The sequence below is a fragment of the Hirundo rustica genome, chromosome 8 (genome assembly GCF_015227805.2).
Source record: "Hirundo rustica isolate bHirRus1 chromosome 8, bHirRus1.pri.v3, whole genome shotgun sequence".
In the NCBI taxonomy this organism is placed as follows: domain Eukaryota; kingdom Metazoa; phylum Chordata; class Aves; order Passeriformes; family Hirundinidae; genus Hirundo; species Hirundo rustica.
Window position 1 is genome coordinate 24,055,484 of NC_053457.1, and position 24,109 is coordinate 24,079,592.

At 45.6% G+C, this 24,109-nt stretch overlaps 1 protein-coding gene across 10 annotated transcripts in view; it reads right to left on the reverse strand.

Annotated features, from left to right (window-relative positions):
• Positions 1–24,109, reverse strand: part of SH3PXD2A (SH3 and PX domains 2A) — a 248,910-nt gene that overhangs the window by 94,470 nt on the left and 130,331 nt on the right. For 6 of the 10 annotated variants that reach the window (XM_040070646.2, XM_040070647.2, XM_040070645.2 and 3 more), the window contains one exon: positions 860–888. In XM_040070646.2, the coding sequence (XP_039926580.1) occupies positions 860–888 (29 nt within the window). Of the gene's footprint in view, positions 1–859; positions 957–1,328; positions 1,414–1,536; positions 1,547–1,599; positions 1,639–24,109 lie in introns of those variants that run through there. The other 4 variants (XM_040070650.2, XM_058421470.1, XM_058421469.1 and 1 more) reach the window with 4 other exon arrangements.

The following is a 24,109-nucleotide window of genomic DNA, read 5'->3' on the forward strand; positions in this document are numbered from 1 at the left end:
AAGCAGGAAGAAAAAAAAAAACACCTCCACTCCCTGCACAGGCCAGAGTTTTCCAGGAGTCAGTATTGGTTTGAAAGGCTTCTCTTTGGATGCCCTGAATGCAATTTGAAGCATCCAAGGTTCCAAACAAAGTCAATGAGAGTTGCAGGTGCTCAATGCTGCTTAGGGGAAAAAAAAAAAAAAAAATTAAAAAATAGAAAGCCCTGACACATCCAGCTCAGAGCAGCCAAACCCAGAGGCCCATAATTACACATCCCTATTGAAAACACATCTGTAAAAATCACTAAGAGCTACATGGGGAGGGGAAAAATTTGATTTATATAGTTTCAAATCAGGGTTTTATAGGACATTTCAATCCAGGATTTTAAGAACAAAACACTGAACTACAGCCTTCGAGGCAGCCCAAATGCAGACACAAGCACTGAGAACATTTTGCATCAGAAGCCTCACCTGAGCCTTTTAGAAAGGCATGTTAAAAGATTCAAACCAGCACAGAAAAAAAAATCCTTTCGCTACAGAAAAGACCCCCAACTCTGACTCTGCATTTTTACCATTTGCAATGAAAGAGAAAGAAATGTAACACAATTATCATCTCACACTGGAGACAGAGCTGTGTAAATACAGCCAGAGAAGAGCAGTCATTCTAGCTAAAACGCTATTTAAGGTGGCTTTCCTCTATCCAATGCAAAGGAAAGAAAGTGATGCTTATCTCCAGCAGGATTCAGCAATAAAAAGTTAAACTGCTACACAATTCAACGCCACACAAGACAAATAGAAGGGGGGAAGCAGGGAGGGTAAGGTCCTGTCTAGAATCATGCAGTATATATATATATAAAAACCCCAAACCCTGGCGTCTTACCTGATTTCCTCTTGGAAGATCCATAGTCCCTGAAAAAAAGACAACAACAAATAGACATGGTTAGAGCCGGGAACGGTGGCGAGAGAGAGCGGGTGCCTCCCCAGTTTGCAGCCATACGCCGAAGGGCCCGCGCTGCGCCCTCCCTCCCTCCCTCCCTCAGCGCGGAGGTGAGGGCGGGCGGGGGCCGGGGGCAGCGGCGCCGGGGCTGCGGCAGCACCGCGGGCTCGGCAGCGTGCGATCGGCCCGGCAGAGCGAACCACCCGCCACCAGCAAGGCAGGGGAGAGGGGCTGCCTTTCCCCCCCCCCCTTTAAATCGCGCTGTTAAATGCACAGCTACTGGATTAACCCTTAACGTCCCCCCCCGGAGAGGAACGGGAATGTGCACCGCTTGCTGCAGGGATGTGCTGGCGTGGCTGGCAGGCCCCAGGCTAATTAATGTGTGAATAACCTCCCGTCCTCTCCGAGTTACCTCTGACAAGCACTTGGAAAACACAAGGGAAAACCAAAAACCACCAAAAAAACCCCCAAAACAAAAACAAACCCCAAACTCTGTCCTTTCTCCCAGGATAGAACATGCACCCTTTACTTTTCCATAGTGATTTAAAGGGTGCTGGCACCTCTACTCATCCGGAACAGCTGAAACCCCAGACAGCTGCTGTGGGAGGGGAAGAAATTACCGAAGGGAGCTGCAAGAACTGATTCGGCATGAGCAAAACTGAGGACAAACCCCCTTTTCTTACGGCTGTGCTTCCCGCCGGTGCTCTCCGGAGCCTGTCAGACGCAGCCCGGGCCCGCACAGGCGGGAGGCCGGCGGTGAGAGCCCGGGCAGAGGCGGCTCCGCGGTGCCGGCAGTGCTCCCCGCACACGGCAGGGCTCACGCTGGCACAACGGCCCCGGGGCAGGCTCTCTGCGCAGGAATCCCACCAGTAGCCTCTACATTTTGTAGTGCGGTTTTGTCTCTTTGCACCTTGCTCCATCCTCCAGAGGATCGGAGAGCGATTATCCCAAACTGTTTCAACTTTAAAGAGAGCTTGGGGGCTCAGCTGAAGAAACAACACATGTCTTGAGGGCAGAGTTATGACTACCTGTAAATTCTGTTTCTCCCAGAATTTTGTGTGCATCCCCATGCGTTACATGTTTAGGATTTGCTTCCAGTGACTAATAATTGGGAATTTTTTGCACCCTCTTTTAATTTCCCAGTGTCATTTCTACTTCAATTAAATGGTTATTTTCTCAGCCATATCTGCAGCTGTATTTGATGTGATGATGCTACTGCTCATGAATGAGTTGCTTCTTCTATAGAAGTGATATTATATGCAAATATAATTCCTGCTACATGGTGCCTGAAACAGAGATCCCTCAGATCAATCCAGGGATGGTACAGTCCCCAAAATGTAGTCCTCTAACCCAGCTTGGCTCCCACACCAGTCTGGAGCTTTGTGGGCTGTCAACACAGCTCTCCTGGCATGCAGAACTCAATTCACATGAATAGAATTGAGATAATGATTGCTTGACATAGGTAATTAGAATAAAATAATAATTATAAAATAGTTATTTGTATTGTATAAAATATAGTATCACTACCACCACCCAATTCACAAGGCTTAATGAAAAAAAAAAGAAAAGCCAATCAATGCATGGGGCTAGTTTTCCTGATTTCATTTAGTCTTTCTGTAAGTTTTAAAGTCAGCTTTAATTTGGGTTCTGATTTTGGAGTTCCTGAAAAAACCCCAGGAAGCCCATGTCTCCCTGTCTTGTTACTTTTTTGTACACCAACATTTCACTCAATAAGTCAGGGGAAAGCAGTGTCAAATAAAATGAAGCTTGAAATAAAATCTTCATCTCCACAGTGAAGAAATCCAAAACTTGTTTCTCTCAGCAAGGATAAGAAAAAAAAAATACAAAGCAAAGGACATACAGCAAATAATCTCCCTGGCTGTGTAAAGTGCTCTTTGTGTACATACTCTTCACCTCTTTTCTGCTAATGAAGGAAATCTGTGTTGCTGCTCTGCAAGAGCAAGGAGCCCTGCCTGACTCAATGTTGTATTTTTTTATGTCTTACTATCCTGTATATGATTCATTGATGTATCTTCCCTCTCCCAAGTGATGATAAATAATGTTAGAACCTCTCAGCCTCACTGTTTTCAGTGAAGCATTAGTGGGAGCCTGAAGTATTGGTTTATGTCTCCAAACCAATAAAAGAAATTATTTAAGTTTCTCTTAACTGTAACAATTTCCAAGTAGAAACTCTGATCTCCTGCAACCCAGACTGCACCTGGCACACCGTTAGCCCTTGGATCAGACAAAAAATGTGGTCTTGCAGAAGAAAAATGCTTCCAAGAAAAGGAAAAATCAATGCCATATCTGTGGCTACATTGGGAAGCTCACTTTTTTTCAGCTCTCGCTCTTTTTATCTTTTCATCTTTATATACACACGTATTTCCATTCTTTTTCTATTTCTATATGAGAACTGACACCACCATCCTAACTCCACTGCCAACCTTAGGTATAAGAATAACAATGAAAGCAGCAGGTGGAACTAAAAGTAGCTCCAGGAGGTCCCTTCTTCATCATCCAGGATCATTCCATACTGAGCAAACACCTTTCTCAAAATAGCATATTTCCAGCCTTTTTTGAATTAGAATCTAGCAATTTTCTTTAAAGTCTTCCTGTGGGGCACCACTTTTAGTTGATGCTGAGCCTCATTACTGGCAAGGAAAAATATTTCCTGCTGCTAATGATATTAAAACATAGCTGGTGTCAAGCACGTCACACAAGCTGGATACACTCTTCAATGACAAAGAAGAGGGAAGCTGGATCTCCTTTCTCCTCAGCATTACCCCAGGATTACATTGCTAATTTGAAATCTAGCAATGAACGTGAAAGGAAGACCACAAACAGTGTTATAAAGCTGACTGCCTTGTTAGCACATTAAGCTAGCCACAGTCAGTCTGGAAGTTTCGGAATCATAAAAATACCTTCTGATGAATTAATACATCACTTGCAATCTAATTTAAATATGAAGGTTGTATTAACAACATTACAGAAAAGTTTTATGGCACATCTTTAGGGATTGACTGTATTCACTGAGACTTAATAAACACTGATATGTGTGTACATGTGTTTTGACGTATCTAAATATATACAGATACACACAAACAGCAACACAATCGGAAAGCTGTTTAAAAAGTGATGAGTGTCCTGACATTTGTTCAATAGAGACTAAGAAATGTTCCAAATGGAGAAGACTGGAGGTGACTAGGTGCATTGGCGACAGATTTTGCCTATCTATTTTCTAATTCACTTCGATTTATATCTGTCCCAGAGGGTTTCTCCTGCATTGCCTGTGGAGATCTGGCAAGTCTGCAGAAGCCTCCTGCAGGACCAGCTTCCCTTGGAGGTGATGGGTTCAGTCAGGGGACTTCATCCCTGTGGGACCCATGGTGCAAAGGCTCTTTTGAAAGCTTCTTCCCCTTGCTGTGAGACAGCAGACCCAGAAAATTCACTCTCTGGGACTCCTCCTTTCCCAGATATGTCACACTTCAGACCAGGGCCTCTGCCTGTCAGAAAAGCCAGGCTCAGCTTCAGCTCATTTAGCAAAGATTTTGGACAACCAGGAGTTTCAAGTGTGAGGGAAAACAGTGCCTGCAAAACATGAGGAGCAGTCAGACCCACGGAGCAGCACGGCTGGGGAAGCTGCACATCAGACATTGCAGCAGACGAGACAGAAGCTAAAGGGAGAGTAAATCATCTTTCTGTCTCCTTCTCAGTGATTGCTGTCCAAAGGAGATGAGACAGTGACAAACCCCGAGTAATGGAGGTCAGCCTGTATCCTCAAGAGTATTTTAATATGTATATTGAAATTGTTCCGTATTTGTCAGCTTTTGTTAATTCATGTTGAAATACATTGTAGTCATTTCTGTTCCCAGGCTCCTTAATTCCTGAAAGTCTCTAGTGGTGTGGGCAGACTGTGGTGGAGATATATGACATTTCAAACAAACAACTCAGATTATCATTTAATCACCAATGATTTGCCAGGCAGATTAAAAGCACAGAAATATTTTTACAAGGAAGTCCATTCTCCCCTTCCCAACACTTCAGTTTGCAGTCAGTAATGAAGACAGTTTTTTCACAAACTATTTTTCTTAGCACTCCTATCAGATTCTGTGACACTATTTTTAAAGTAAACCAGGACAAAAATACTTTGCTACTACTCTCTATGTGCACAGAAACCTGAACCTTGAGAATACATTTGCATCTTGAAACTCTCCTAACTGATTTTCCTCAACAGCCAGACTGACATCTCCTATTTGAGACAAGGCACAAAACCAAGTGTGACCGAGAACTGGCACCTGCCTGTCACCAAGGACTCTGGTTGGAGGAGCACCTAACACCTTAATATTATCCAAACACACAGGAGCTAAAGGAAGAGTGCAGGGTTGAAATTCCTACTCATGATACTCAGAGTGCAAAAGCTGAACCATGTGCATGAAGGCATCTCCATTCCCATTAAGCTCTGAGACCCATATGACACGTAATTAAGCAAAATTAGCTCTGTATGTTATGCATTGGGAATAGAAACTCAAACACATGGATGCACACAGCTATACATTTTTCCCCTTCAGCATTCCATCCTCTGATATCATGAAACAACAGCTGATCTCTTCCCTCAGCCAAAGAAACAGATGAAGGCTTTTTTCCTTCTTCTTCTTCTTCATCTTTTTTTTAGAAAGTATTCTGTTCATTTCCTGATATAAATCGTTGCATTGTGGAACCCTCTCCAACATGAATCTGTCCTTTCTGAGCAGAGGTCGAGCTTTCCAGCCCTGTGAGAAAGGGCCCCATTGTGGTGGTCCTGAGACTCCAGAATTCCTTGCCGGGGGCAAAAGGGACTTGTGGGGCAAGAAGAAAATCTGTCGACCTGACTTCAAACCCAGGCGTTTCTCACTAGCTGGATGTAACCTCTGTTGCTAAGGGCAAATCACTGTTGTGCAATCACATCCTTAAGAGAACAGGGACAAAACATAAGAGAGGATTTTGCCTGCCTGTCACCTTTCTGTTGTCTTCACAGCATGCCTGTAGAGCAAACAGCCCAACTTTATGTGCTACATACTTCTGCTTAGGCTGCACTGACTTCTTCTGCATTCCATAACAAAGGTGGTCCAGTTTGGCTCACCAGGACCCAGCTGGAGAGCCTGATTTAGTGCTTTAGTGACTTCTGACAGCCTGCTTGAACCCAGCAATGAAAAAGTCAACCAAAGTTCTCCCTACAAAACTCCAAGCACAACACTGGGAAACTTAATTATTAAGTGCAGGAAAAATCTCCCCTATACCAGTAACCTCAGCTTGCAGGGAAAAGCCAAGGCTGGAAGGAGATGCACACTGTCTCCTCTCCACAAATGCTCCCTATACCTGAATCCATGGATTTCTATCATGAGGCAGAGATGCAGGACAAGAAAAGGCAGCATCCCCTGTTCTGCACTCATCCTGGAGATTAGGATGAGTGCACAACACTCAGCACAACTTGAGCTCTGCCACCAAGTCCAAAGTGCAGGGGATGCAGACAGCTCCAAGACAAGTGACATCCCCATGGGCCATCTCAGCCTTGCATGGACACACCGTGTTTGAGAGCAGCAGCCACCATTTCTTTCTTTATGTAGAGTGGGTGTTAGAAGGACAAGAGATGGGTTTGAGGCACCCAACCCCTTCCCCAAATGCATAAGAAATGCCACAGATTTCTGTCCCAAGATTCCTCAGCAGTGAAGTTGATTGCTTGGCTCCAGAGAGCAACTTTAGTATTTGGCTCAGGCTAAAGAAATGCAGAATTAGCCTCTTGCATTTTTCACAATTATATTTTTATGATGAAATTATCCTCCTGGAGGAGGACAGAGCTTTGAAAACGCACACTCAGCATTTCACCAGGCTGTGAGACACAGGGCAGGGCGCTCTGACAGCAAAGCTCAGCCTCTCCGGCACCGGGGAGAGATGGCTCGGCACCGGCTGGGAGCTGCAGAACACTGGAGCAATGAGCTAAGGCCATGTGATCCTCCACTGCAAGGCCTCAGCAGCCTTGAAAAAGTCAACACTAATGTTTATAGCAAGTTTTTCCTGGAAAGAAGTATAAAAACAAGGTCTTGCCTAAGAGTCACATCCTCATCTGTTTCTGGTTTACCTTGTTTATTCTTACAGATGGCAAATTTTTCCACAGGACAGAAAAATGTATTTACCTTAGCAAGAACTCTGGGTGGAGGTGTTCTTCACCTCCTCTAAACTGACCCTGCTTATCCCTTGTGGGGAGGCCAAATTTATCTCTGTCTTACAATGACCAAGCATGTGTCACTTTATTATAGCCTTTATAACATAAATGCTGAGTGATAAAAACAAGTTAATAAAAATTAATCATTCTCATGTGGAGGTTTTCCAGTTGTGCCCTTCACTTGGGAATTTTTATTACAAACAGCTACATGCAGATACAACATGTTTAAAAGATGCATCTAATCAAATTTACAAATTAAGTATTGAGTATCAGAGTCATAAATTCAAATGTACCTTATAAACTGGTGGGGTTAATGAGCTTGCATATACATCATATGAATCTGATTAAGAGCTTAAGAAGTCTGCACAAGCTTTGAATCTTTACTTCATTTTCTTGAGTCCTCCCTGATTTGAGGATGAATGCCTCAAATTCTCGTTTCTGTAGATGTGGTTCCAAGCTCTGGGTTTCTAAACTGCAGCCCAAACAGTCCCACTGCTGTTCCAGGCTAACTCTGCCCAGAGCTGTGTGTGTAGTGCCTAGCCGCTGTCTCCTCCATCTCCCTGTCCCTGTGGATGATCTCCCCAAAAGGAGACATCACTCACGGCCCGCCAGGTTGTGCCTGCTCGTGAGAGGCAGGATACCATCACCTCCACCACAGCATGCATGGAAAGTCCTTGGAAATGGAGAGAGGCAAGGAAGAGGAGAAAACTCCCAAGTGACAGACTACCAAGCACAACCCCAGCTCCAGACACAGCCTGTCCAAAAAGGCTTTTGCCCCCGAATTACTGCACCAGGAAGAATAGTTGGAGCACAGCAGTTTAAATCAAAGTAAAAGAAGAGCTTCTACATGTAACACAGCTGAATCATGGTACTCACTGCTGTTAGACTTTGTAATCACCAAAACCAGGCATGGGTTCAAAAAGCAATGAGATAAATTCATGAAGCAAGGATAAATGGTGGCTATTGTACTCCATGCTCTGGATGTTTTGACCCGAAGAGTCCCATAGCGGTTGAATGCCAGAAACAGAGAGGACACACAAGGGAAGTTCACTCTGTATTTGCTTTGTTTCTTGCATTGGCTCTAAGCCACTGTAGGAGACAGGAGGCCAGATGGGGCCCAGGTCTCACCTAATTGTGGCCTTATAATATATTCTCCTGTAAAAGATCAGACTGGATTAGGATAAATTACATCCAAATCACACTGCATTACTCAGCACATTAAACTGTCTTTAATCACGTAGTTTGATGGCCTAGAATCCTGCTTAAATGTACCTCCTGTGCATATTTCTGTGCCTATTCTGTTGAAATCACTGCTGAATTTCAACTGTACATAACCAGGCTCTAATGAAAAGCCAATAAGGCTCTTTGATCAGGCTTTAATAGGACTCATCATGGGAACATACTCTACTGTGGCAAATGGTTTCCTCATCCTGTCTCTTTCAGAAATGTTTTGTGAGCCTTTAAATGCAATTTAGTCCTGATTTATGTTAGCTAAGTGATTTCTGTTGCACATGTGAGTTACAAGAAAAGGGCTCTCTTCTCTATTTGCTACACTGTTCAGGAAATCAGTTATAAATGCTGTAGTGCCTTCAATGTCTCTGACTTCAATGCAGCGGAAACCAGCAATCTGAGTGAATACTTCATCATCCCCAATTCTCCCATATGTGCACCCAGTACTTAAAGAGGCAACCTATAGGATATTTTTTGGTAAAGGGTACTGAGATTCCCTTGTCCAAGCTGTTTACCTGCTTCCAGCAGATATTCAAGGAAACAAGCATGCAATTCTTTAATAGAGAGTTTATGAAGCGTATTGATGACTATCTAATGAAATTAGGTGTGTGTTCAATAGGACTGAGTAACCTCCTGAGTAACGTGTATAGAGGTGAGGAATGTACAAAGGGTGACTGAGTAAGCTCATGTGGTCAGCCAGGGGTGCAAAGCAACCCAAAAGTTTTGACGGCTTGACCTGACCTGCCAGTGGCATCTGGCATCCATCATGCCCTGGGCACAGCTGAGAGCAGTTCTCTTCACACCAGGGGACAGCTGCCATCAGGAGCCATTGCAAAGTGCCCGTGGACAGTGGAGTAAGTGCTACAGCCGCTGCTGCTTTGCTTATGGGGTTGCTGAGCAAAGACATTCCCAATTCTTCTCACTCATCTTGGGCAGAGAGACCTGAGAAAGGAGAAGTGACCCAAACAACAGTGGTTTGGGCTGCCTGCCTCCTGCTGTCCCCTCCTGCTCGTGAGAGAAAGCCCTTGGGACATGCAATTCCCCTCGACACTCACACCCCCTATCCCACCATGATGAATCGCGGCTGGTGATGTCAAGCCCTTGGAAGACCCACAGGACCAGGACCCTTTCACAGGAAGACAAAGCAGAAGAATTTCCTGTCTGCCCTTTTCCTTCTGACTGCCCAAGCCATGAGGATACCCACTCACAGCCTCCTCTGAAGACTCTCCCTTGCCCCACACCAGCCTCACAATCACCCCACCGTGTGTGCCAGGTTTCCTCATTGCTCTCTGGGATTCCCCACAGCCCATCCCAGTGCATGGTGCAAGTGCTGGCAGCAGCTCCCATGCTGGAGGCTCACACAGGGAAATCCCAGGCTGTCACTGGCATTACTGACATTTTAAAGTCTCTAACTTGGCAAAGTAAGAAATTATTTACAGGCATTTCCAGACATGGCCCCAGCCCTGCTAGACTTCTGGGCTCCCAGTACAAAGGAGAGTGTGCCAGATGCTTGGTACTGGACAATTTAACTTTTTTATATTTTTTTTCTAGTGATGTTCTTCTGGTGTGAAATAATCCTGTGTACTCAGCTGGCTTTTCAGCAACGTGATGCTTGGACTTCTCTATCTTGCTGCTCCTGCTACATGTCCAAGGGCAGTAGGACCTGAAAGATTAAGACTGCAGCGTGCACAGACAGCAGATGGCTATTTCATCTGTACTTACTTTGCACTGCTAAATACCCTATTGCCCTACCTAGTTTTACATCCCCTTTCAGTAGGAGATCTCTCCCCTGACTTTTTAAAATCATCTGTTGCACATATGGCCCAAAGAATGGCAAATATTTTTTCCAAGAGAGGCAAAAACTTATGATGCGCGTGGGAAGACAAGATGAAGCCCACACAGTATGAACTCCGACTTCATCTGGTGACTGTAGTCTTTCCTTTCCTCTTTACATTTCCTCCAGTTAGAGCAGGGAGATTAAAGCAGGGTTCCTTCCCAAATGTGCCTCAGCAGCATGTCCTCAGTTAACTGTCTTGCAACATCAAATGTCTTTCCAGCATACTAAACAGTGTAGTTCTCTATAAGACACAAATTTTATATTACTTGGAATTGTTTTCTGCCTGTTTCTACAAAGCAGCACATGGAAATATCTTTCAAGTCATCAGGTTCTTTAATTTACTAGTCAAGAGACATAAATCATGGCATGTGAGATCTACTGCAAGGTCATGAACTCTAGGAAATTTCTCTAATCGCTATCCTTTGAACTGAGCTTTTTCAGACACTGTAAAACTCCAAAACATAGCTAGTAAATGCATCTAGTAAATTTTGCTGGATTGGCAACTACTAAAAGCCGACCTGTCTTCCCTGATTACCTACCAGGATCAGGCAGTCTTAAAACATCCTCTGTGATTCTAACATTAAAACATAAAAGAAAAAAGAAGTCTCCCGAGTTTGTCTTGCGCAATATAACTTTTGGGATTCATTAAATGATTCCAAATTATCACCGAGAGGCGCCAATTATGGGAGAAAAATAGACACCTTCCCAAAGATAAAACCTTTCAAACACTAGGGTTACTTTTCAAGGTGACCAAACCCCTTTCAAATATCCAATTCTGATAGTAGGTCCAACTCTTTTATGCTCTCTAAAAGGAAAAAGAGCTAAATTACATGATGCTTGCAAAGAAGCATCACAAAGTTTCCAGAGTATTCCACCCTGGGAAGCATAAGACCCGCTGAAAAAAGATTTTTGAGCACTTCAGGAGTGAATGGAGGGTCTCTGTTTATGTAATAGGGTATGAAATAAAAAATAAAAAAAGCACTTCAAGATGTTGTAACAGATTGTTTAGTCTCAATGCTCAGTTCATTTTAGGAAGGAAACAAAGAAAACAGCTACTTGAGCAATCTTTTTTATAAGATTCCTGCGACTAAAGATAGGCCGATAGACCCTAAGTTTTATAGTCCCATACCAAAATTATCAAAACTTCCAGTGAATTTTGCTTGATTGGTATTTGATAGATTATAATTCTGAACTTAAAATTAATGTTGCAGAAGCAAATGTTTTCGCTATTACATGTACAGATGTGTCCTAATTCTTCTGAGCCTTACTCAATTAAAAGGGCAAATAAAAAAAAAATCATGTTACCTTCAAATATATGCTTGCATATTTGCCTCAAAACACCTCAAATCAACTGAATTTCTAGGGCTGCCAAGTTCAGATACAAATTTCAATGTTTTACAGACGTGCTCATGCAGGAAACAGTCAGTTTCTCCTTGTTCTTTTTATGTAACTCTTGTCCAATTCTCCATCCAGACATTAACTTTTAATTCACCTCGTACATCTCGAAAGAGTGTGTGTGGCATTTCCAATATCTTTTTCCATGTTCTATGTTCATAAAAGTGAAGAGGCATAATGAATGAATGTAATTATTTCCATCCACTCAGCTGGTTATAGGAGCAGACCTTTTTATTCAGCTAAAAGAGAAATTATTTGTTCCTTCAAAATGAATGATGATTCAGGGCATATTTCTGGCCTGCACCATGAGGGATCTCTATTTTGCAGAGCTAAATGGCCATTGGCAGCTTATTCCTGCTTTAACTGTTTGTGTTATCTGATATATAGATATCACATATGGGTGAAGGGAAAACGCCATTGATTGTTAGGCATCACACCCCCTCCTTATCAGCTGTTGATCTCACTTGCTGAGTAGTTCCCAAGCTTGGAATATCAATGAGGTTTTGCAAATGTCATGCCCTGCAATCAGCTTTTGTGCACTATTTTCTCCCTCTGTTACCTGAAATGCCAGAAGCTGCACAATAAGAAACCACACTCTCAGGAGGAACTCTGCCTTTCCTACCGGGGCAGACCATGTTGTGCCTGGCAGTAACATCTGCCACAGGATCCCTGAGCATCCCTGAGGTCCTGGGAGATTTCTGTATTCTGGAGTTCACACTGTGGTGTCCAGTTCCAAGCTTGATTTCAGTGCCATTTTGAATAATCTCTCATTATGGTAAAATACTGTGAGATTCGAAAGCAGAATCCAGGCACACCAACCGCGAGATGCAGCTGTGGGGATTACGAATCAGAGCATGAAACAGAGTGTCCTGCTGCCAATAACCTACTTATTAACCATTTCTTCCCCAGTCATCCTCTGGGATGAAGCTAATTCCTGGAACCTTCTGCTTTGCCTCTGCTCCCTCTGCAACACCAGCTTTCCACCCATCCCTGCCTCGCCACTTGTGGTCTCGACCCGTTGTCTCCTGGGCAGCTGACTGCCTCCCTCCCCTGCTTACAACACACACCTCTCTCTAATGCAAAAGGGCTCTGATCACTACATGAGCACCCTGGGCTCACAAAGAGCCCACAAAACCCAGCTCTGACCTGCTCAGCAACAGCATGTGCAGCACTAAAATTCAGCCTTTGAGCTCTGCTGTGCATCCCATCCATTAGCAGCGCCTGGGGAGCTCTGCAGAGACCTACCTCATGATTAGATAAAAGCTTTTCCTTCTAAATCATTGTACAGAAGGAAACAAGAGCCTGAAAGAGTGAAGTCCATGTAGATTAGAGGCCAGGCACATCCCCTCTGCTGGTTTTTAATGTATTTTCATTTTACTCTAAAAAATGCAAGGTTTTGTTGTAGGTAGTGAGTTGCTTTATTTATTTATTGTGGTAACACTCCCAAGACCCTTTTCTCAGGAAAGACACAGAAAAGGGAAAAGTGCTCTGTTTTTTCACAAGCAGAAACATTTTTTAAACAGTGTTGAGAAAATCTTAGAGCCCTACATGCACTAAAGCAAATCTGGGGTGGTGATGAGAAGGAAGAGATTTTTTGTCCACCTCTCTGCCTCCACTACCCCAGAGCCTGCAGGTCATATCATGCCCAACAGGTCCTTGAACTGCTCTGATCAGCAGCGAAACAGTCCAAAATGCAAACATAACACCCTGCCCTCATCCCTCCTTTGCCTGCCTTCAGGGTGTGCAAGGAGGCTGTGAGAGGAGCCAGCCTCTGGAGCACAGGGCAGGGACACACGCAGAGGAGATGCACCATGCACACCATGACTGTGACTGTGGCTCGCCACCCAGCCCCAAAGGATGTCCATCTCCCAAAGAGGACCTGAAAAACCACTGCAAAGATGGCAACAGACCTCCAAGTGTGTCTCCAGGTGCAGTTTTATTCAATGCTTAAAGTCAGGAATATTTCAGAAGGAAAACTGTAGTTAGGGATGGGGAAAGAAACCTACATGAAGGAATTCAAGAGCATTCAGTTGCTAATGCAACCATGGCCATGTTATCTTCACAGCTGAGCACCCAGGAACTCAAATGGATCCCTCCCTTCTGAAGCAGGGACAAGACCCCACAGCATTTCACAAGAAGAAAGCTGAGCAAAGAACTTGTGGCTGAAAGTCACAAAGATGGGAGGCATGAGTTTAACTTCTCCGTCCCTCAAAGACTCAGACTCAGTCGTGCTGACCTTCATGCTATGTGCCATAGTGTGAGTTTAAAAATACATTGCTCCTCTTAAAAGTGTGTCACAGCTTTTAGAAGCATGAAAATCAGGTTGTGGGTGGGAGTAACTCCACAGTATATCTGCACTCTGTGTGTGTGTGTATATATATATATATATATCTATAGATGTATATACACTTTTGAGCAACAGTCTTCAAAATTCCACTCTGCAGAAAGCAGAGTACTTCAGGAGTTGAACACACTTATTATAAGAGGCTGGGAGCAGAACTGTTTTAAGAGGTAGGGATCATTTTCTATTCTTTTTTTTTTTGGAAACATACTTTTTTTTTACTGCTCAGCTTCTCTAAAAAATAATTATTTTATGCTCAGTCACAGCTCTTCACTGGAAACACCACACCCAGTTTGGAAGATATGAGCACTGAATAATTTGGCACAGGGATATGCTCAAAGGAAAAGAAACTGCTAACAATTTATGACATGCTTCGATAGCAGTGATTTAAAAATGCTAGTGTTTCATTCCAGAAAACGTTACAATAACAAGCACAAGACTAATGACCTGATGCCTTATCAGAGATGTTCACAGGTCAGATAAAACCACCACATTATACCTACAGGATCCAGCATTTCAAAGACAGCCCTGTTTGAGTTTCCCCTGGGCTTTCATCCCTGCAAGCCATGCATTGACACTATTGTCCCAAAAGCTGCCCTCACATGGGGGTGTTTCTGCTGACACTTCCAAACCTCTGAAATACATCTGGGCTGTCCCACCTCCCAGCCATGGCCACCTCAACCATCTGAGCTTCTCCCTCCATATGAGGAGCAGTGAGAGACAAGAACATGTTCAGTCCACATCAGGCTTTGCCAAACAGCTGGCAAAGAATAACCTTAGAAAAACTGATACTTAAGCAACTGTGGAGGAGATTTGTCAATTTAAGAGGGGCAGGATGACATCATCCATTGCCTTCTGTCGTCTTTTGGCTGAAAACAGCCAACAGACAGCTGCATGGCCCCCGATCCTGCACTTAAACACAGGCAGAGAAAAATTTGCATTTCATCATCATGTTGCATTTTTCTCTTCTTCTCACAGGCCTTCCCTTGGCTTGCTCCAGGGTTTCCAAGCCTGTTTCACGTCCCTTCACACCTGCTGAAGTCTGTTCACATTCAATGTTGAGCAGTATCAAATACTTTTCTTATATTGCTTCATATAATAAAAGTTGCAAGTTTTTCAGAGTTCCCCCTTACTTAATTTTTTTTGTTACATGTTCTGGGGAAAGAAGCCAGCTTGTGATTTGAGGAGGCAACTGCAGGAGCTCAGAGGTATGTGTGGTAGCAAACTGTACTGAGTCACTGCAGTGCAGACTTGGGCTGGTGATGCTGCTCCATGGAGCACGACATGCAGGCAGGATTTCAGCAGCACCTGCACTTTTCAATCATTTCCTTTGCCAAGGAAAAGGGTTCATTTCTCAGAGAATCCTGTGTCACTCAGACTCCCTCATGCTGCCAGCCTGTGCTACCCTTGAAGAGGCTGCACAAGGACCCTGCAAGCAGCCCCGTGGGATGTGAAGGGAACTGCTGTTGTTACTTAAAATAACCTGACACAGAAATGAGGCTCTGCTGGGACTCTCCCATACCTGTCTGTGGATGGGCATGGTTGAGATTCCTCCTCCTCAGGTGCTACAGAGCAGCAGCAGCACTTGTTCTATCCCTTGGGGTGAATTGCAACCATATCTTGGGTTTAGGCAAATTGAGTTTCACCCTTAACATCTGAAACTCCTCTCACCATAACATAGAAAGACAGATGTACTGGGTACATTCACATTTAAATATTACACTGTGATATGCTGGGTACCAGCACACATGGTCCTTCCAAGGCTCACATGCTTGCAAGAACAACTTTTGATATTCACAGAATCACAGAATCATTTAGGTTGGAAAAGGCCCTTCAGATCACCGAGTCCAACTGTTAGCCAAGCACTGCCAAGGCATCAGTAAACCATGCCCATAAGCTTCACACCTACCTGTCTTTTAAACAGCTCCATTATCCTTCCCTGGATCCAGCTCAGCACCTCGATGTCCTTCTTGTACTAAGAAGCCCCTAACTGGACATAACACTTGAGGTGCAGTTTCACCAGAGCCCAGCACAGGATCATGGGCCTGGCCCTGCTGGCCACACTGTTGCTGATCCAAGTTTTATAAAGCATTTCACAGATCAGCTTGCCAATCCAATGGATTTTCTGATCTGATCTAGCTATGGAGTGATTTAGCAGAGTCTGCCTTACAGTATGTGACTGGAAGAAGACTACAGATCAATGAGATTAAATGGCAGTATTAGAAGAAGTTAAGCAACAAAGTTTACTGAGAAACTTTTATTACAGCATGTGTTACATCCTTTCCTCCTGGGGCCCATGTCCGGACTCTCCCCCTGGACTCATCGAGCAGTCATGTTAAGTCTGTCAAGAGACAAATGCCCAGAGACACAGTGATGCTTATCTTCCCTTCCTTCTGCATGATGCTGAAGAGCAGCTGATGCCTTGACAAACACAGGCTGCTAAGGGATGACTTCACACCCAAACTTCACCAAAGGCAGCTTCCCCCTCCTCTGTATCACAGAACATTTGCACTCAGATTTATTGCTTCATTTCATTTTGGTCCATCTGTTCCTCCTGGCTCATTTCCTGTTGTCTGGTCAATACTTCAGAACAACTCGAATCATTTGTAAAATGAAGGACAGCGAGTCAGGCCCTAGGAGCAGGGCACACGAGGAGAGGCACGCAGAAAACACAGCTGAGGCACGAGGAGGGCCCTGAGGTCCCCAAGGAGCAGGGGCCGAGCCTAGCTCATGACATGCTGCTGCCTGATGAGACTGAGGCTGGGTCACTATTTCTGCCCAAGCACTACAGCTGTGTCTGCCACCACGTTTTCAGCTGTTTGACAGCTGGTGACAAAGATGCATCCCCCCCACCTCCTGGCACTAGATAAAATTTTCCCTGCTGTGATACACAGGCTTTTTAACTATACGTGGCCAACTCCTGCCATGACCAGCTTGCTTTGAATGATAAGTGGTAAATGTGCTTTATCCCTGTCCCCAGCCATAGCCCTGAGTCCCTGTCATGAGTCAAGGGCACTTGACCTTTGCTCTCTGCCCACTGAGTCCCAACTGGACTCATCTGGTGCCCATTTATGCTCAGTTTCAGGCTCCTTTCTTTGCCACACTGCTCCACAGCTCCTTGTCTCTGTTAATGTGTTAATTGTTATCACTTTGGATCAGGCCCGTAGCAGGGTGAGGGCTGGTGCTGACTCCAGTGAGCCCTCTTAGCCTGCCTGTCCTTGCTTTTCAGACCAGATATCATTTTCCAGGCATTTTATGGCTCACAACAAAGTCCTGGCAGCACCCAGCTGTCACGGGACAAGGGCTCAGACACATCATCATCTCCTGTGTCCTTTTCCCTCTCCAACTGGAGTCAGCCACAATGTGGAGAGGCCCAGGCCAGCCCCATGGGGACACCAAGCTTGGGTTGAAGCCTAGACGCCAAGGCTCTGCTTTATCTCTGCCTCAGAACAGAGCACAGCAAAAAACAACTCTTGGGACACTGCAGTGACCCATTAAAATTAATGGGGCTAAATCATCCTGGTGTAAGTCACCAACTTCAAAAGATTTACACAAGGGATGAATCTGGAGACATTATTTTTCTTCTTTGTGCCTTTCAAAAAGATGATCTATTTTCCAGACTGCTGTGCTCAGCCAGTCTTTCTAACTAAATTAACTACCCTCTTGTCGGTCTCTTATTCCATGCTCTTGTCTACTGTCCAAGTAATTCCAACAACTGCTCACCTGCTCTGTTTTCCCCCCTGTGCAAAATGGCCCTCATATACTTCCAACTGGCCTAATTAACTCCCCTTTTCAGGGACATATGAAAAAAGACAGAAAAACAACCCCCCAAACAAAGTCTCATTAGAGAAACCAGGAAGGCTACATACCCTCAAGGCACATTTCTTCTCTACCCTTGGTTGAAATAGCAGGTAAAGGAGCGGGTAGAAGTGTAACACCTCTACCTCCCTTAAAACTACAATGCACAAAACCTGCCTGATGTATGTCACATATATTCTTCTGCAATAGGAAGCACTTATTTTAGCTAAGGAGCTGCAGGGGACCAACAAGAAAGGCTGTGAAGCCTCACGTGTAAAAGATACAAGCTCCCAGCTACTCTGTCATCTGAAGCCAGCCTTGATCCTGAGGAGGCTCCTTCAGTAACAGCGCCAGTGCAGATGGCCTTCAACTCTTTCAGCAAAGAGCTCAGTAACCTTAAAAAGCATAAATCAAAGCTGTTAAAAATGGCAGATGATTTGATAGGAAGAAATTGCCTTTTGGGGACTGCTTTTTGTCTGCCAAATTTACCCAGACACAGAACCACATATGGATTTCTAACCTATGCAGGTTTCAGCGGTGATTACTGTAGTGATTGTGGTATGAACCATGCTAGACATATTATTTTGGGAGAGCCGATGCATTAGAAGTAGACAATGAAAAGCTCAGAGTGTATTTGGTCCGTGACTTAACCCACCTCCATAGTTCCCAGGTATTCAGCTCTGCGGATTTTGGCACAGGAAAAGCGGACTTGAAATTCAGCTCCTGAACCGGTTTCAAACTTTGCTGAAAGTCCGGAGGTGTTTGGATCTGGAATATTGACTAGTAGCTCCCAAAAGAGGCTGCTAATTTCTCAGGGTGAGGCAGCAGAGGATGGAATGACCTAGTGTTATTCCACTTTGCTCTAAAGGCACGGCAGCCCTCTGTGCAGCCGCTAAACCACAGGGCCTTGAAGGAACTACAGAACAGTCTGACCGTAAAGACAGGCACCGACAAGCAGTCACCGCCGGGCTGACACAGCCTGCTGGTACTCCTCAAACCCCGGCAAGAAATGCTGCCTGACAGCTGCTCTCCATCCCCCGTGCTTTGGCCCCACCGCGTCCCGGCGAGCGCCTCTCGCAGCCCTGCTCAGACGTGTACCAGCGACGCACCAGGATGAGAAACGGACTGAAAACAAAAATACCGGGCGATCGGGAGCTCCGCAAAGCGGCTTGTGAATCAGCTCCAAGTGGCACGTCTCCATAATAAACAATCCGTTATCGCGCTGCTCCGTTCCCAGCGAGCAGCGTGCCCGGGGAACGGGCCGGGGCCGGGCAGCGGCCGCGCCGGGAGCGGAGGAGCCGCGCTCCATCTGCCGGCAGCGCTCCGCGCCCGCCGCGATGCTGATGGCTCGCACGCAGCCCCGGCACCGCCAATTCCTTCCCGCACGCCGGCAACATCCCTGCAGGCACCGCCCGTGGAGCGAGACCGGCTCTGTCAGGATTTACTCCGATAAAGAATAAAAGCGACAGCGCCTGTGTGAGAGGCGCTGGGCTGTGGCCGGCGCAGGGCGGCGGAGGAATTCTGCGTTGGGACTGAGGGGTCACTGCTGTCACCTCCACAAATCCATCACCATGCACAAAGCGTGCGCCAAGGCACGTTGGGTTCAGTGGGTGGGAAGCAGTCTGGAAAGCAAAAGGTTTGTATTTCTGTTACAGGCAACAACACCTTCATTTCCCTTGCCCTGACAACCTTTTCCAATATTCCTGGACAAGCAGGGCTCCATAACAACGAAAGCCATCTGCCTTCCAAAAGGTCTTCAGGTGAAATGTATTTGCCTCAACATGCTTGATGATGACATGGCAAAACTGTTGATAACTGAAAATACAAACGTATACAGACACATGCAGCTGGCCAAGGACCTGGAACGGTGCATGCACGTCCGTATACTCATGTATTTCACGTTTGTAAAATATGTTTTTCCAAAGGACGGGCTCGGTGACACTACCCTGTTGCCAGCAGGACAGGGAAGATCAAATGAGAAAGCACAGAATGACAGCGCTACCCAACAGCCACAAGTGACCTCTGCTGGGGGCTCCTTGGGAGCTAAAACACAGCCTGAGCCATGGACAGGGAGATCAAGCAGCTCCCTTAAAGCAAATCTGCAGCAATGAGAGAATGTGAATTCAGGACTTCTCCACCTTTTCCTCCCACTCATCCCATGAGTCCTGGCACACACAGCCCCATCCAACAAGGCTCCCTCTGGGCAGAGATCCTGCCCATCCAACAGCAATGGCAGGCACAGGGCACCTCAAACCTGCATCAAACAGCCTGCTCCTGCTAATTACATTGTGACAGCTAATGGGCTTTAAAAGCCTAATTCCTGACTTATTTTTCCTATGTCACTTTTAATATAATGGGGACAAAACAGCTCACATCATAATTTTTGAGATATGAGGCAATTTAATTTCTTGCTAATCTCTGAGCAGTCACAGCCCTTTTGATGTTCCTTCCATGTTTTAAAAGGATGTGGCAATCCTGACAGTTTAGAAATGTGCATACAATTATGAATGCTAATACAATTAACAGCGAAAGACTCATACTTGGATTACAAACCCAGCTCTCTTTCAACTGAAGCTCTCCTTGGAGGCTTCCAAGTAAATGGGTCAGATAGCAGTACAAAACTCCAGATAAAGAAAACTAAGGCTTAAGTGATAGAAAAGACCAGCAAAATTCTTCAAAAAGCCCTGACTAGGCACTGTCAAGAGAGATTAAAGACAGGAGCAGCTCCCTAGCTATTAGATGTCAGGGTCAAATTTCACATAGGGTAGGTAACTCGTGGTGGAGTTACCCTGGGGATGGGAAGGATTTGCATCAGCAATGAGCTGCGAGTGAGTCTTACCCTGCACTGAGTGCAGCTTCAGTGCCTGTACCCCCTGCACAGCACACGCACACACAGAGCAAGGGATGAAAAATGCATGATCAAGTTTATGGCACAGCTCCCACCAAGGATCAAAGCTGCCGCCCCCAGCAACACTCACTGGCCCCAGCCAGCTTCACATGCTGCCTTCCTGAATTTTCTAACATGGGAAAAGACATCAAAAGCCTTGAAAGGGGAAAAGCGCATCTCCAAGGAACACCACCTTAAACAGACAGGCAGTATTGAGAAGTGGGGGGTTTGTCAGCACTCTGCTAACACCGTGGGCACAACACCAGTCAGTTTCCCAGAAAAGAAAAAAACATCACTTGTCCAAATCCAGCAACAATTAGCCCAGGGACATCCCATCTGAAGCTGGCTCTGTCACAGCCAGGAATGCTCGGCACCTGTGAGGACACACCAGTTGGTACAAATTTCATGAATTCAAGTCAGTGGACTGAGACTGGTGCCTCTTCTCAGAAGTTTTGAGGAAATTTCTCTTCTCAGACCTGGGGAACCACAAGTAGCCAGCTCAAATCAGAGCCTTATCAGCCCATAGCTCTGCAGGCTGGATCAGCATCTCCACTGCTGGGGGATGTCCCCAGCTTTTCCCCTCCCTTCCTAAGACACTGACTTACCTGGGCAGAGTAAGGAGGGCACTTTGCTCAGTGCCCTGTGAGGACACATCCCGTGGCCAAGGTAAGCTGCTGCCCATGAAAGCTCAGCTGGGAACTGCTCTGGGTGCTGCTGGGTGGGGGGAGGACATGGGAAGGACAGAGACCACAGGTGTCCCAACAGCAGCTGGACATGGCTCCAAAACCCAGAGAGAGCACTGTTGCTCAAGTTTTTCAGTTCATAATTACAAATATATTTCCCTTTTAAGACCATTTTACAAACAGTTTGTAACTCTGTGGCTTGCAAATTGTCCAGCTCTGGGTCATATTGTTGCTTGCAATTGTAAAACATCAGAAGTCACTTGATTAAATCAGGTTAGTGAGGTCCCAGGCCCCTCTCCCCCTCCCTCAATGGTAGTAATTCTTTCCTTTACTCTACTGTTTAAAACTTTACTCTGCACAGCTCCTGCCCTTCCACAGAGTCTTCCATTTCACCCACAAATGAAGAGTAATTTTCCTTCAGAGCGGCATGAGAAAAACTGGAGAGCTTTGATTGGAAATTTGCCCTTGTTCCGTCATTTTTCAAAAGCTTTGTGTTCCAACCTGCTCCCTGCTTCAGGTTAAATGAAGCAACATGGATAATGGTCTTACTGCAAGGCAGGAGCAGGGCCTGGCAGGGAGCAGCTCAGCCTGGCTGACAAATTCCTGCAAGGACTGTATGTAATCTGCGGGTAGCAGTGTGCTGGAGAGGGAGGGAGGGAGGGAGGGATAGGACATACAGGACAAGCAGAGGCAGTCCCTGCCATCTAGGGAAGAGCTGTGCCTGGGAATCTGTGGTGGGAAAGACCTGCTCTGAGCTTTGCTAAGGAGCACCAGTGTGATGAAGCAGCAGTCCAAGGGAGCTGCAGCAGATGTGGGGTGGGGTGTAATCTTTCCTGGGTCAAGCAACAAGGCCAAAACCTGGATTAATGTACAGTGTGTCAGGCTGCACGTGCAATGCCCTGGCAATACTATTTAGATGACAGCAAACACCCAGATTAGGTGCTGACAACTCCCCTAGCAGGATCAGGCAGGAAATCTGGCCCAAAGAGCTGTCACTGACTTTCACAGCCAAAAACATGAGCAAGCCAGTGACACCTTCCACACCGAAGCCGTGCCGAGCTTTGGCACAGCCAAAGCTGGGGATGAGAAAGGTTTCCCCTTCCAAGTTGGCTCTTTAGCTTAGTGGAGCAGGAGCAAGCAGTGCCTGGTGATCTGCACAGCTTCCCAGGCCTGCGGAGATGATTCAGTCTCGTACCAAGTATTAAGGAGACAATTAGATAATCTTCAATCTCTTCCATATGCTTACAAATGTCTGGTCCAGATGTGGTTCTGAAGTTGTTAGTATTGCTGTCCAAGACTGCAAGTCTCCTTCTTTCCCATTCTCTCATCAAGTCTTAGATGTAATGGTATTAGATACCAAAAAATTACTATCATACGACTGATGGAAAAAGATAGGGCTGTAACACCTAATAAGAAGCCAGGTGGAAAAGCTATTTCATATCTGTTCATAGCAATGTCTCACTGCTTTCCCACTGCTCTCTAGAGGAATTTCTGCTCTCTGGGACACGAGAGCCAAAAGAAAGTCAGCTTCACCAGGTGAGCATGGCAAGGGGGTGAGGCAGAGCCTATCCCTGGAGAGAGCAGAATACACACACCACCACGTCCAAAATCCATGCAAACCAAAGGCATTTTTTTCCAGCTCAGCTAGTGTTTTTTGCCACACAATAAATGCATGCAAAACATCATTTCCCCACGACGTGGCAGTAGCTGCCTGCAGATCCCATAACTCAGGGCCTTCCCATATCCAAGCCTCGTCATCAAGTGACGCTGTTTTATACTGGATGCTGCAAGCTGTGCAACAAACACGGCTTTGCAAGAGGGTTGGAGAGTTCTGCAAATAACACCACGTGAAAACCTAGAGAATTTTAAGTTATCATCAGACATAGGGTGAACCATGGCTGTGGTAGAAGGACTGTACACATACACATGCACAAGAGCAAAATAGTATTTCCTGCATCAAACAGCTCTTGACACGTAATGGATTTTTGGCTAAGTTTAGTGTGAAAACCTGCCAGAAATCACTGCCCTCTGGGGCAATGCTGAACACAGAGCATTTTGTGGTCAGGGGATGGATGTGCTTGTTAATGTCCCTGGCTGTCCTTCAGCTGAGGAAGTCCCTCTCCTGGCTTTTTGGGAAAGGGAAGGACACGGGGCAGGTGAAACCCTGCCTGCCCTGCTGGGAGCTGTTTGTTGTACCAGCTATTGCTGGTGAGGGATGTCAGACTGAAGTGGCCTCTCCCAGGTGAAGCTCTTTGTAAAACAGATGCTGGCAATGGGAGGGAGACACTGGACACCAACCCAATTTCACGGCATTGTCATTGTAGTCTCCAGGAATGAAGGACAGGCTCAAATCAGAGCCTGATTTGACAGCCTGACACCAGAAGAGCTTGTGCAAACCTGAGATTGGAAGCTATTCCCTCCCTGCTGGTGAGTCCTCTTACTGATATAAAGGGTCCAATTCATTCCCTGACACCTGGTCTCCGTGAATACAGCCTTTACTGACTTAATCTTCATGTTGCTCTCCTCATGAGTCCTCCCTGCAGTGGCAGTCACAAGATCAGTCTTCTCCCCACCGTGCTCCTGGGGAACACGTTGGCCCACCCACAGCTCAGGCTGATGAGCTGTGCCCATCTGTGGCTCTACACTCCTGGATCTGCTGGGAGATCAAATGAGTGATGTCACCACTGACCAGAACAACTGTTGGATTGGGGATTTATATTTACAATATAAAAAGGCAATAGAAGAGACAAGGTGTTCATCAAGGAGGTGCAGGTATCCCATTAGGAATCACAGCACTTACCTTCAAGCAGTGTTAGTTCAATA